The sequence below is a fragment of the Cervus canadensis genome, chromosome 24 (assembly GCF_019320065.1).
Source record: "Cervus canadensis isolate Bull #8, Minnesota chromosome 24, ASM1932006v1, whole genome shotgun sequence".
In the NCBI taxonomy this organism is placed as follows: Eukaryota; Metazoa; Chordata; class Mammalia; order Artiodactyla; family Cervidae; genus Cervus; species Cervus canadensis.
In genome coordinates this window covers 8282905-8296046 of record NC_057409.1, presented here as the reverse complement: position 1 = coordinate 8296046, position 13142 = coordinate 8282905, and the positions used below count along the sequence as shown (strand labels likewise).

At 45.4% G+C, this 13142-nt stretch overlaps 1 protein-coding gene across 1 annotated transcript in view; it reads right to left on the bottom strand.

The window, feature by feature from the left end:
• Positions 1 to 282: 282 nt before the first annotated feature.
• Positions 283 to 13142, bottom strand: part of MACO1 (macoilin 1) — a 65697-nt gene continuing 52837 nt past the window's right edge. The window contains exons 9-11 of the mRNA XM_043444981.1: positions 12008 to 12128; positions 6051 to 6225; positions 283 to 1442 (exon numbers count right to left, since the gene is read on the bottom strand). Coding sequence (XP_043300916.1) covers positions 1240 to 1442; positions 6051 to 6225; positions 12008 to 12128 — 499 coding nt within the window. The 3' untranslated portion in view covers positions 283 to 1239. The remainder of the gene's footprint in view (positions 1443 to 6050; positions 6226 to 12007; positions 12129 to 13142) is intronic.

Here is a 13142-nt window from a genome sequence, read left to right as displayed (position 1 = left end):
GCCCCTCCCTCTCCCAGACCCTCCCTCCACCCCCACCCGGATTCTTAAAACACTTCCGAAGGTTGCCAGTGCAAACACTTTTCTACCAATGTATAATACACACTTGAAACCGAAATCTTTGTGCAGAATTTTGAGTTTTAAACTCTTAAAAACAAACAAACAAACAAAAAACCCTCCTTGGCACAAGAGCTGAGGAATTGTCAAGTTTCCTTTAAATCGTCAAACACAAGATGACGAAGACTGGAAAGCACAGTTAGAGGAAATGAAAACAGAAACAAAACCTAGAACTGCAGCTTTTGTTGGCCAGCACTGCAGTCTCTCGGACGCAACCACCACCCAGCTCCCCCTCCCAGGGTGCCGCCTCGAGCCCAGTTCAGAACACTGTGGTGCTTTCTATGAGAGGAGCCAGAAGGCGTGGCTGTGGAGGCAACAACCAGCCCAGCTACCCACCAGTTTCACAGCAGGATCCGTAGTGAGCTTGTTAGAGAGAGAAGATAGACGATGGTAAAGGGGGAAATCGTTTAAGATCGAGTTTCCTCTTGAATGTCTTTTCCCAAGGCACTGTGAACAAGACTGCTGCTAGCTATGTTCCAGGACTGAACACGCCGATGGGAACATACACATTTGAGACACAAACCCTGTGACACCCTCACAGCTGGTCTCATCACCTGAGTCTCTCCCCTCGGCTGAAATGATACTCCTTGAATTTGTTTGGTCCTTGGAGGGGTCATCAATTTTTATTTTCTGTAATATCTTCAATGCAGCTATGGGATCAAAGCTGTGTTAGGTTATTGAACCTTTTCACACTAAAAACTAAAATTTTTCATTATCATCCCATGTGAACCCAATGTGCAGGTTTTGCTTGCTGATTTAAGAACAAAACAAAAATAAAGGGCTGAGAAGCAAAAACTCTGCGTTTTTTTTTTTTTTCTTCAAGAGGAAACTGTAAGAATACATAAAAGGCAAAATTGGCTACTTGAAATCCAAGAATGGTTTTAATGTATTGGCCGAGAAAAATAAACTGCAAAGTTCTGTGAGGTCTTCTAAAAATTTACAAGAAAAACTGATGGGCAGTTCTAATCAGACTTGGATGTTATCTTTCCCCCCCTTTTTAAAAACGACAACATATACAGTCCCACAAAATATCAACTTTTTTTTTTTTTAATCTTGACTGCCAGAGACGCTCCTTTGTGACGCCTTCTGATAACCAGATGGCTGAACGAAACACACTGCTGGCCTTCATTTCTTCAGGGGCTGGTAAACAGAGGCATTGGGATCGAGTCCAGAGGGGCTGGTCTCCACAAATTTGGAAGAGTAGTGGGGGGAAACGGGGCTCAGGGGGCTGGTGGCAGCACTGTACGTTATGCTGGGCATGACGGCCATGACTTCAGCTATCTTCTGTTTTAGGTCCTTGATTTCCTGGTCTTTCTGAAGAATTTGTCCTGGAAGATCAAAGACCCGCCATTAGTGAGAAGGAAGGGTTCACCCAACACAGTGCCCTTTTGGGCCCGTCAATCCCAAGTGGGTTCAACTCCAGCTTTGACGGTTTGCAAGGGGGGACACTTTTCCTGTAATAGGCCAGTAAATATTTTAAATACTGTGAGCCACATACTGTTCTTGTCATTTTTTTTAAGACCATAGTAAAATGTAAAAACTATTCGCAGTCCACTAGTGGTACAAGAAAAGCTGGCCATGTGGCCCATGGGCCATGGTGTGCAAGGGGAAAGCAACTGTGTTTAGGCAGGTGTGATGAAGCAAAGAGCTCGCGCACCAGAAGCCATGTGCTGGGCTCAGCAGCAGCAAGGCAGCCTAAGAGGGGGCTGCTCTCGACTTGCAGCTCGGCCTCTGGAGTGGAAACACTGCTCTGGGAGGACGGAGCATCTCTGAGTCAGGGCAGGCAACGCAACCAGCTCCCGAGGGCCGCACGGCCGCTCCTCTACCTGCGCTTCTCTTGTGCTCTGTGTTGTTAACTCAGGAGGCTTGTGTTTCTACTTCCTCACAAAGCTGTCCCTGCTCCTTCCATCTAAATCAGACCTCACCCCCAGCCCCCAACTCCTCGATTCTCAACACACCCTAATTTTCCCTTTCTGTCACTTTCTTCTGTGTAATAATTCTAATAATCACACAGCTAACGCATACGTGCCAGGCACTGTTCTAAGTGCTTACACAGACGAATTCATTTACTTATCAAAACAACCCTCTAAGCTGGGAATTATCATCATCATCCATTTTATAGATGAGGAAACCGGAGCACAGAGAGGTGGCGTGACAGAGCTGGAATTGAACATGATGCAGTTTGGCTCCAGATTCTGCAATTCTGTCTCTTATGAGTGTTGAAATGGGCGATGGTTAGTGCCCCATTGGAGAAGGCAATGGCAACTCACTCCAGTACTCTTGCTTGGAAAATCCCATGGACGGAGGAGCCTGGTAGATTGCGGTCCATGGGGTCGCTAAGAGTCGGACACGACTGAGCAACTTCACTTTCACTTTTCACTGTCATGCATTGGAGAAGGAAATGGCAACCCCCTCCAGTGTTCTTGCCTGGAGAATCCCAGGCACAGGGGAGCCTGGTGGGCTGCCGTCTATGGGGTCACACAGAGTCGGACACGACTGAAGCGACTTAGCAGCAGCAGCAGCAGTGCCCCATATCTCTCCCCTAGCCCACGAGCTCTGTGAGGGCCAAGACTGTCCCCGCTTTTTCATCTCTGCCAAAATCTTAGTGCCCAGCTCAGTGCAAAGCTGAGACCCTGCAAGGCATATATCCTACCAAAGTCATTCAGTTATCAATGGCTGAGCAGGATTTAAACCCAGGACCACTTGGTTCCAAAGCCCATGCAATCTCCATCATGCTTTGATGCTCCCTGGTCCACTAGGGGAAGAACACTTAGGAGGAGCCCTTTTGAAATTTAAATGCTGAAAAAAGTAAGAGGTTGCATTTGAGTTGCACTCACTTTGAGTCCTACAGAAGATGGTAATGTATCTGAAATGTAAGAGAGCGTGGTGGCAGATTTTAAAAAATGATATAGTAGAGATGAAAGCCATTTTGGAACCAGGATGAATCAAATGATAGGGAAAGCAGAAGGAGAAAGGCAACAAGGGGTTTGATTTAAATTACAAAGTTGGGTTCCTATTAGAATATTCCAAGCATGACAGAAGAGAGAAGTAGTGGGGAAGGCAGAGACAAAGAGTCGCAGAAAGGAACTGCTCCCTACGGCTTCCTTCACGTCCCCTCAGCTTCAAGTGAGCATCAAATACCCTCCTTCTCTTTGAACAAAGAAAGCCTCAGATGAATAAAATACCTAATGGCATCTGATATATGAGCCACTGTATCTTCTTTTCCATGCAGATTTAAGTTTGGTTTCTTTAATCAGTAACGTACAAACATTCCCAGAGCTTTGGAAAAGACAGTTCTCTCTGCTTCTCTGTGGCTTTACAGCAATTTCTGGGCCAACAAGGAAGTATAATCCGTACTGAGAAGCCAAGCTCCCCTCGGCTACTCCGAGACCAGGTGCTGCTTCCCTCCAGGAGGCAACCTCTTTCGAGTCTGCAAGTCCAAACGGGAGGAGGCAGAGAGAGGGTGGCCACTTTTCAGGGAGCTGAGTCAGGCAGGCAGAAAAATACAGTGTGTGCTCAGAAGTCTGGCTCTAAAGCAGGATTCCCAGGAAGCTTCTTTTTAAATGTCTTTCCTTGAGTCTGCAGATTCATAAACCTGATTCTCAACCCCCTTCACTTCCTGCTCTGTTGCTGCCATCCCAAGCCACTCCTATGGCTTCACTGACCTTTCACAACTTCTGTGTCCCACCCAACCCCAAGGGTTCCGGCCCTCTCTCTGGGTGTAGGCCCCGAATGCTCACTGACTGCTGCAGACCTTCAGCTCGGTGTCTGGGAGGCAACTCCAGATGAAAGCATCCCAAAGCAAACTCACTTTCTCTTCTCATTCCTTAAATCTGTTCGGCTCTTCTTCCAAGGTTTCAGCAGCCCTGCTGGAACATGTCACCCTCTTCCCTCCTGAAAATCCAGGAGTTACATCCTCTAGTATTGTTTCACTCACTGTCCTCCTTCCTAACCCACTCTCTTCTTCCACATCCCCCAACTAGAGGCCACTGGACTGCTCCCCTGGACGTTCTCAGCACTTTCTTTCCTTCGCTTACACTGTTCCCTCAGATAAGAATGGTCTTCCCTGCCATTCTCTGCTTTCAGAATTCACCCTTTGAGGTCATGTACCCACTGCTATATTCAAAATGGATAAACAACAAGGAGGACCTATTGTATAGCACGTGGAGCTCTCCTCAATTTTATGTGTGAGCTTGGATGGGAGGAGCGCTTGGGGGAGAATGGATCTATGTGTATGTGTGGCTGAGTCCCTTCACCGTCCACCTGACACTACCACAGCATTATTAACTGGCTATACTCCATACAAGAGAAAAAATGTGAAGTATGAGAAAAAAAAGAATTCACCCTTCAAAGTCCATCCAACGGCCCCTCCCTTAGGAAGCCACCTTGACCTCTCCTCTGGCCGTTCAGGCCGCCGGCCTCTATCTATTGTGTGGTGGCAGGCCTTATGTGTGGCCTTCCCTGGTGTGGCACTTCTCACAGCGTCCATGCTATCCTCACCCTAGTACTAAGACATTATCTGCCTTCTTCACTCGCATTCCCTCATGAAACTAAGTGAAGTCTTCCAGAAGCAACATGGCAAATGAAAGCACAACAGACTGAATGTAGAAACACACATTTGAAAAACACCTCCCTGGGTCACTCAATTTTAACACTTTATTGACCGGAGACATAGTAACACCATAGGCATTAGTTCCTGCAAAAATCCCCTGGTCAATAATGTGTCAAGGGTGTAAAGAAGTCCCTAAGACCAAAAAGTCTGAGTGCCACTACCTTAGTGGACCCTCAACTAGAGTCTGTCTTGTTTATCTTGTCTCCTCTTCACCTTCTAGTAAAACGGTTTATGTAGACCAAGTGTGAATGCTCTGCAAGTACCTGTTGAGATATTCTTTTCCTTCTACTAAGTCAACTGCTTGAGAAAATTTTTCTTCAGTCATCTATTTGTGGCTTATCAACTTCTTGAACAAAATCTAAATTTCTCTTCATTAGGTCACATCCGGTCTCTATTTCGAAGCCTTCCAAAGCTTCCCATAGCATTCAGAATAAAGTTCTTTCCATAGGCGGCAAAGCTTGGCAGAATGTGGCTCCTGCTACTTTTGATCCTAAAAACTCTCCCCATCACTCAGGCTGTAGCCCCACTGGCCACGACGCAAGTTCCCTCGAGACACTTACCTGCTCCCTCACTCTCTGCTCAAACGCTACCTAGTCAAAGGCTCTTCCACGTCCTCCAGGTCAAACCGGTAGCACCCCTCCCCGCCCTGCACAGGCTCTCTTGCCACTGCTTCATTTCCTTCACTGCGCCCCTCCATGTGTTACACCCTTGCCTGTGAGTGTCGGTCCCCTTGGGGATGCTCACGGTGTTTGGTGCATGGTGAGTCTCAGTAATGTCTGCTGAGGAACAGCCTGCCCTCCAGACCCTCCCTGTCCCTCCACTCCCTCATCTGCAACCTTTGCTCCATTCAAACAGAGCCTGCAGCCGCCTCACTCAAGCTGTTTCTTCTGTTTAGACGCCTCTCTTCCCCTCCCGCTCACTACACACCGTTTCTTCACTGGGTTAACCCCTTCTCATCACCCAAGACCCAGGTCAGACATCAGCTCCCCTGGGAGACGTCCCTCTAACGCTCCAGGCCGGCCGAGTGCCTGCCTATGTTCCCAGGCAACCCATGCGTCCTGCTCCACTGGCACCTTCTGGTGACTCTGCAGTCCTCTACACACTTCCACAACACGCTGAGCTCCCTGACACAGAAACTCACCCTCTCCCCGGGGTGCCCTGCACTGGACACGTTCTCACTTCACAGTGCGTCTGCAGAATGAATGAACGTGATGATTCCCAGGTGCTCACGGTGGGCACTTCTCAAACCCCTTTGGTCAGCGCTCTGAGGACGCTCTGCCCTCTGTCCCCAGGCAGCCCTGACCGGGGCCCGCTGCGCGCCTACCTTGGGCGATCTCAAGCTGTCGCTTTGCATCCCCCAGTGCGGAAAACAGGTCGAGCTTGACTCTCGTCTCTGCACTCAGGCTGTTCTCCAGGTGCTGCGTTTTATCTTGCATGGCCGAGAGGGCTGACATTAGCACCTCAGTGTCCTTCTCATTTTCCTTATACTTCCGAAGCTCCTATCAATATCAGCAAAGCAGCAATGTTACAAGACAGTTTTGGCATCGATGTCTACAAATTAGCCTGAAATCACAAATAAAATCCCACCATTATTGACCTGGCCTCTAGAACACAGAATCCTGCTCCTTCATACACCTTACCCCTTAGAGGGAGTGCAAAATGTATTTATACAGTGACATGCACATACAAAAACACTGACTGTGTTGGGTTATTTCAAGGTAACAGTGGACTCTGTCTCCAAATAAAACACTTTCTTAAGATCCTAACTCAGAACCACAAAGACCCTGCTGCCAGTTGCAAATGGTGCTATAATGCTGTAGTCAAATTAGCCAAAACTCTACTCTCAACTTAAACTAAAAACTGTAAAAATCTTAAATTATTTTGACAGGGCATACTCCAAAATAAACCCACTTAAAACATCAGATGCACACACACACACATACACACTGATATTTTAATATTTTCACTTTAAGAAAAATTGAAAATTATAGTGAATTAAAAAATACTTAAAAGTTCAAGGAAGAAAATAAAAATCACCCAAAATCCCAATGCTGCAAAAAATTGGATACATCTTCTTCTAGTCTTTTTTAAGCCTATGTATCTTCTAGCATAATTGAAATCACACTAAACGTATAATTTTTAAAAAACTTACATAATCTACAGTTCTTTGAAAATACAATTTTTATTGACTATATAATATTCCAAAATGTATCAGTTCAGTTCAATTGCTCAGTCGTGTCCGACTCTTTGCAACCCCATGGACTGGAGCACACCAGGCCTCCCTGTCCATCACCAACTCGCAGAGCGTACTCAAATTCATATCCATCGAGTCAGTGATGCTGTCCAACCATCTCATCCTCTGTCATCCCCTTCTCCTGCCTTCAGTCTTTCCCAGCATCATGGTCTTTTCCAATGAGTTAGTTCTTCGTATCACGTGGCCAAAGTATTGGAGCTTCAGCTTCAGCATCAGTCCTTCCAATGAATATTCAGGACTGATTTCCTTTAGGATGGACTGGTTGGATCTCCTTGCAGTCCAAGGGGCTCTCAAGAATCTTCTCCAACACCACAGTTCACAAGCATCAGTTCTTCGGTGCTCAGGTTTCTTATGGTCCAACTCTCACATCCATACATGATTACTGGAAAAACCATAGCTCTGGCTAGATGGACCTTTATCAACAAAGTCATGTCTCTACTTTTTAATATGCTGTCTACGTTGGTCATAGCTGTTCTTCCAAGGAGCAAGCATCTTTTAATTTCATGGCTGTAATCACCACCTGTAGTGATTTTGGAGCCCAAGAAAATTAGTGTCACTGTTTCCATTGCTTTCCCATCTATGTGCCATGAAGTGATGGGACCAGATGTCATGATCTTAGTTTTCTGAATGTTGAGCTTTAAGCCAACTTTTTTACTCTCCTCTTTCACTTTCATCAAAAGGCTCTTCACCTCCTCTATGCTTTCTGCCATAAGGGTGGTGTCATCTGCATATCTGAGGTTATTGATATTTCTCCCAGAAATCTTGATTCCAGCTTATGCTTCATCCAGCCTGGTATTTTGCAAGATGTACTCTGCATATAGGTTAAAGAGGCAGGGTGACAATACACAGCCTTGACGGACTCCTTTCCCGATTTGAAACCAGTCCATTGTTCAATGTCTGGTTTTAACTGTTGCTTCTTGACCTGCATACAGATTTCTCAGGAGACAGGTAAGGTGATCTGGTATTCCTATCTCTTTAAGAATTTTCCACAGTTTGTTGTGATCCACAAACAACTGAGTACTGCCTGCTGAGTGTCCAGGAGTCTGGCGGAGGTGTGGGCCGACAGTGGCCTGCTGCAGGGTCAGGCGCACTGAGTACAACAGTGCCTGCACAAGTCCTTTTGAAGGAGGCTGCCATGACCCAACCTCGGACGGGGGGTAGCTCGTCTCGGCCGCCGCCCCTGACCTCGGACGGGGGGTAGCTCGTCTCGGCCGCCGCCCCTGACCTCGGACGGGGGGTAGCTCCTCTCGGCCTCTCCTGTGCCGTCGCAGCCCGGCACTCTCGGTTGCCGCCCCTGACCATCTGCGAGGCCCGTCACAGACCCTGCGCTTGTGCGCGGTCTGTCACAGCCCATGTCCGAGGTCAGGGGCGGCGGCCGAGAGGAGCCACCCCACGTCCAAGGAGTGGCGGCTGCACAGGCCCAGGAAGGCCAAGAGGAGCTACTCCACGTTCAAGGTCAGGAGGGGGCGGCCCTGAGGAGATACCCCTCGTCCAAGGTAAGGAGCAGCGGCTGCCCTTTGCTGGAGCAGCCGTGAAGAGATACCCCACGTCCAAGGTAAGAGAAACCCAAGTAAGACGGTAGGTGTTGCGAGAGGGCATCAGAGGGCAGACACCTGAAGCCATAATCACAGAAAACTAGCCAATGTGATCACAGGATCACAGCCGTGTCTAACTCAGTGAGACTGAGCCATGCCGTGTGGGGCCACCCAAGACGGACGGGTCATGGTGGAGACGTCTGACAGAATGTGGTCCACTGGAGAAGGGAACGGCAAACCACTTCAGCGTTCTTGCCTTGAGAACACCATGAACAGTATGAAAAGGCAAAATGATAGGATACTGAAAGAGTAACTCCCCAGGTCGATAGGTGTCCAATATGCTACTGGACATCAGTGGAGAAATAACTCCAGAAAGAATGAAGGGATGGAGCCTAAGCAAAAACAATACCCAGTTGTGGATGTGACTGGTGATAGAAGCAAAGCCTGATGCTGTAAAGAGCAATATTGCATAGGAACCTGGAATGTTAGGTCCATCAGTTCAGTTCAGTTCAGTTGCTCAGTCGTGTCCGACTCTTTGCGACCCCATGAATCGCAGCACGCCAGGCCTCCCTGTCCATCACCAACTCCCGGAGTCCACCCAAAACCACGTCCATCGAGCTGGTGATGCCATCCAGCCATCTCTGTCGTCCCCTTCTCCTCCTGCCCCCAATCCCTCCCAGCATCAGGGTCTTTTCCAATGAGTCAACTCTTCGCATGAGGTGGCCAAAGTATTGGAGTTTCAGCTTCAGCATCAGTCCTTCCAATGAACACCCACGACTGATCTCCTTTAGGATGGACTGGTTGGATCTCCTTGCAGTCCAAGGGACTCTCAAGAGTCTTCTCCAACACCACAGTTCAAAAGCATCAATTCTTCAGCCCTCAGCTTTCTTCACAGTCCAACTCTCACATCCATACATGACCACTGGAAAAACCATAGCCTTGACTAGACTGGTGATAGAACCAAGCAAGGTCCAATGCTGTAAAGAGCAATACTGCATAGGAACCTGGAATGTTAGGTCCATGAATCAGGGCAAACTGGAAGTGGTCAAACAGGACATGGCAGGAGTGAATGTCGACATTCTAGGAATCAGAGAACTAAGATGGACTGGAATGGGTGAATTTAACTCAGATGACCATTATATCTACTACTGTGGGCAGGAATCCCTTAGAAGAAATGGTGTAGCCATCATGGTCAACAAAAGAGTCCGAAATGCAGTACTTGGATGCAATCTCAAAAACGACAGAATGATCTCTGTTCGTTTCCAAGGCAAACCATTCAATATCATGGTAATCCAAGACTATGCTCCAACCAGTAATGCTGAAGAAGCTGAAGTTGAACGGTTCTATGAAGACCTACAAGACCTTTTAGAGCTAACACCCAAAAAAGATGTCCTTTTCATTTTATGGGACTGGAATGCAAAAGTAGGAAGTCAAGAAACACCTGGAGTAACAGGCAAATTTGGCCTTGCGGGTACGGAATGAAGCAGGACAAAGGCTAACAGAGTTTTGCCAAGAGAATGCACTGGTCATAGCAAACACCCTCTTCCAACAACACAAGAGAAGACTCTACACATGGACATCACCAGATGGTCAACACCGAAATCAGACTGATTATATTCTTTGCAGCCAAAGATGGAGAAGCTCTATACAGTCAGCAAAAATAAGACCAGGAGCTGACTGTGGCTCAGATCATGAATTCCTTATTGCAAAATTCAGACTGAACGATTATACAGTGGAAGTGACAAACAGATTCATTTGACAGAGGGAGTGCCTTAAGAACTATGGATGGAGGTTCATGACGTTGTACAGGAGGCAGTGATGCAGACCATCCCTAAGAAAAAGAAATGCAAAAAGGAAAAATGGTTGTCTGAGGAGGCCTTACAAATAGCTGAGAAAAGAAGAGAAGCTAAAGGAGAAAAGAAAAGCTATTCCCATCTGAATGCAGACTTCCAAAGAACAGCAAGGAGAGATGAGAAAGCCTTCCTCAGTGATCAGTGCAAAGAAATAGAGGAAAACAACAGAATGGGAAAGACTAGAGATCTCTTCAAGAAAATCAGAGATACCAAGGGAATATTTCATGCAAAGATAGGCACAATAAAGGACAGAAATGGCATGGCCCTAAATGTATATGTACCATAATTTATTAAATCTCCACTGTTAAGATTATTTTCAATTTTTTTGCATTTATTAATATATACCATTGTGATGTACATCTTTGTTTATCAATCATCGATGAGACTTTAAAATATTTACCTTAGGCTGGAGTCTGAGGAAAATATTTTTAGAAAATACGTGGTCTTTCTAGAACATTATCCTTCCACCAGCAACATACGAGGCCTATTTCATCGCACCCTTACCCAGGCTGTTATCACTGTTTAAAAATTGTTTGCTAATTTCACAGAATATAAATGATACCTAATTTTAATCTATCTTTGGTGATATATAAGGACATATTCTTACATTGTTATCAGTCATTTGTATTTTTTCTGTGAACTATTTATTCTCACCCTTTGCCTATCATCTGTATATTTTGAGATTTTTGAGCTTTTCTTAGCAATACTTATCAACAATTTACATATTGAGAATATTAACCCCTTATTTATAATATTTGTTGCAATATCTGTATCCGTTCCAGGTGTTTTTTTTTGTTTTTTTTTTCCTTTTTTTTTTTTCCACCTTGTGATTTAAAACAAAATGCATTTTTTTTCCTGTGGAATTTTGACTCTTTCTCTGGAATTTCTTTTTCTGTGGTATCAGATGAGTGTCTAATTTTCTTTTTTCCCTGTTGTCTAGCTGTTCCACAGCCTTTCACTGATTAACCCTTGCTGTTTTATCCATTTCTGATGCCATCTTCACTGCACACTTTAGGCTTTGTCTCTGGGTCATCTATTCTATCTGCCACTGATTTTTTATGGATCTCCTATAACTCAAATTACTATAACTTTCAACTTAAGACATTAGTTTTAAATGTTCCTTTAAAGACCCAACATCAAATACTTCATCAAGGTATACACAATCCCAAAACTGGCACTGTCCAAAGAACCAGCAGTTTTCCACTCCATGCACATGCAGTTTTCCTCCACTCCATGCGTCGAGTGGCCATCTGTGAGGCTCAGAGCCATCCAGAATGGTCAATTCCCTGGCAATGGATACAGAGTTAGGGCTAAGAAGAGGTATATCAGTTCCAAAGCACACTAATTTGGCCTGTAACCTGAAAAAGTGAAATGAATCTGTGGTAAACCAAATTCTGGTATAAAACATGTCAGGGACCATGTTTTATATTTCTGGCCTGTCTTAGAATCCAGTTAAATTAAATATAGCTTGAATGAGCTGCACAAGCTGAGAGCTTCTTTTGGTCACATGGAGATTTTCAAATGCAATGGGGTTTGGCTTGTATTAGCAGGGACCATCTCCTCGTGGCAGCACAGAGCACAAATCTAACACAAAAGAGGAACTCAAGAAGTGAGATGAAGTCGGCTGTTCCTCCCTTACCTGAACTTTCAGCTCTAATTCTCTGATCTGGTCTTCTTTAACCTTCATGTCCATTGTGAGCTTCTTGCCCTCTGCTTCTAATTCTCTGATCCGATTCCGTAAGGTTTCGGTGCACTCTCCCCTTTTAAAAAAGAAGAGAAAGGAAAAAGAATTCAGACAAGTATAGGTTTAATCATATTTTAGGACCGATATTTTTCTTGTACTCACAGAATCAGATTTCAGCTTTTGGCTCAGTCTGCTCATTCTCTCTGTACTTTTATAATTTCAAAAATGATCTAAAATGATTACTAACTGGTTGTCTCGGATAAGCCAAGCTCCAAGCTAGTACTTTTTTTACTCATACTGCCTTCTTTACTGGAGTTGGGTTTATTATTCCATTTTCCAGAGAAGAAAACTGAAGCTATTCAGATATAATATAATACTGAAAAAGTGAATATAGTCCCAAGGTTCCCAACTTGTAGGTCACAGAACGGGGTAAGAACTGAGGTTTTTCCACTTTGCCAATCCACCAAGCTTCCCATCAGGTAACATGACCTGAGACAATGTACACAAGCTGAGCAAGACAGAACCAGATGTGTTCTGTCTCCAGCAGAGGGCAGTGAGCTAAAAACATTTTCACTTTTGAGGGGCTATGCACTGCAAACATCACCTTTCTTTAGGCATGATATTTTGACAAGCCTGAAGCAAATAGAAAGAGAAGGGAGCAGCATTAGACTTGCTTCTCAGGGCTATAACAAGGAAAAACGTAAAAAGATGATGATAACAGCAAGTTCAAAGCTGATGAACTGTTTAGGTTTCAGAAATAGCCTGGTGGAGAAAGTAGGTATCCTTTGCCCACAAAAAGGAAGGTCCAGAGAGAGACTTAAGGTTTGAGATTTATTAAAAAAAAAAAAAACAACAGCCTCTACATGAATGAGGGCTTTACTGGTGGCTCAGCCGGTAAAGAATCTGCCTGCAATGTGGGAGACCTGGGTTCAACCCCTGGGTTGGGAAGATCCCCTGGAGAAGGGAAAGGCTACCCACTCCAGTATTCTGGCCTGGAGAATTCCATGGACTGTATAGTCCATGGGGTCGCAAAGGGTCGGACACGACTGAGCTACTTTCACTTCACTACATGAATGATGGCAAACAAGAA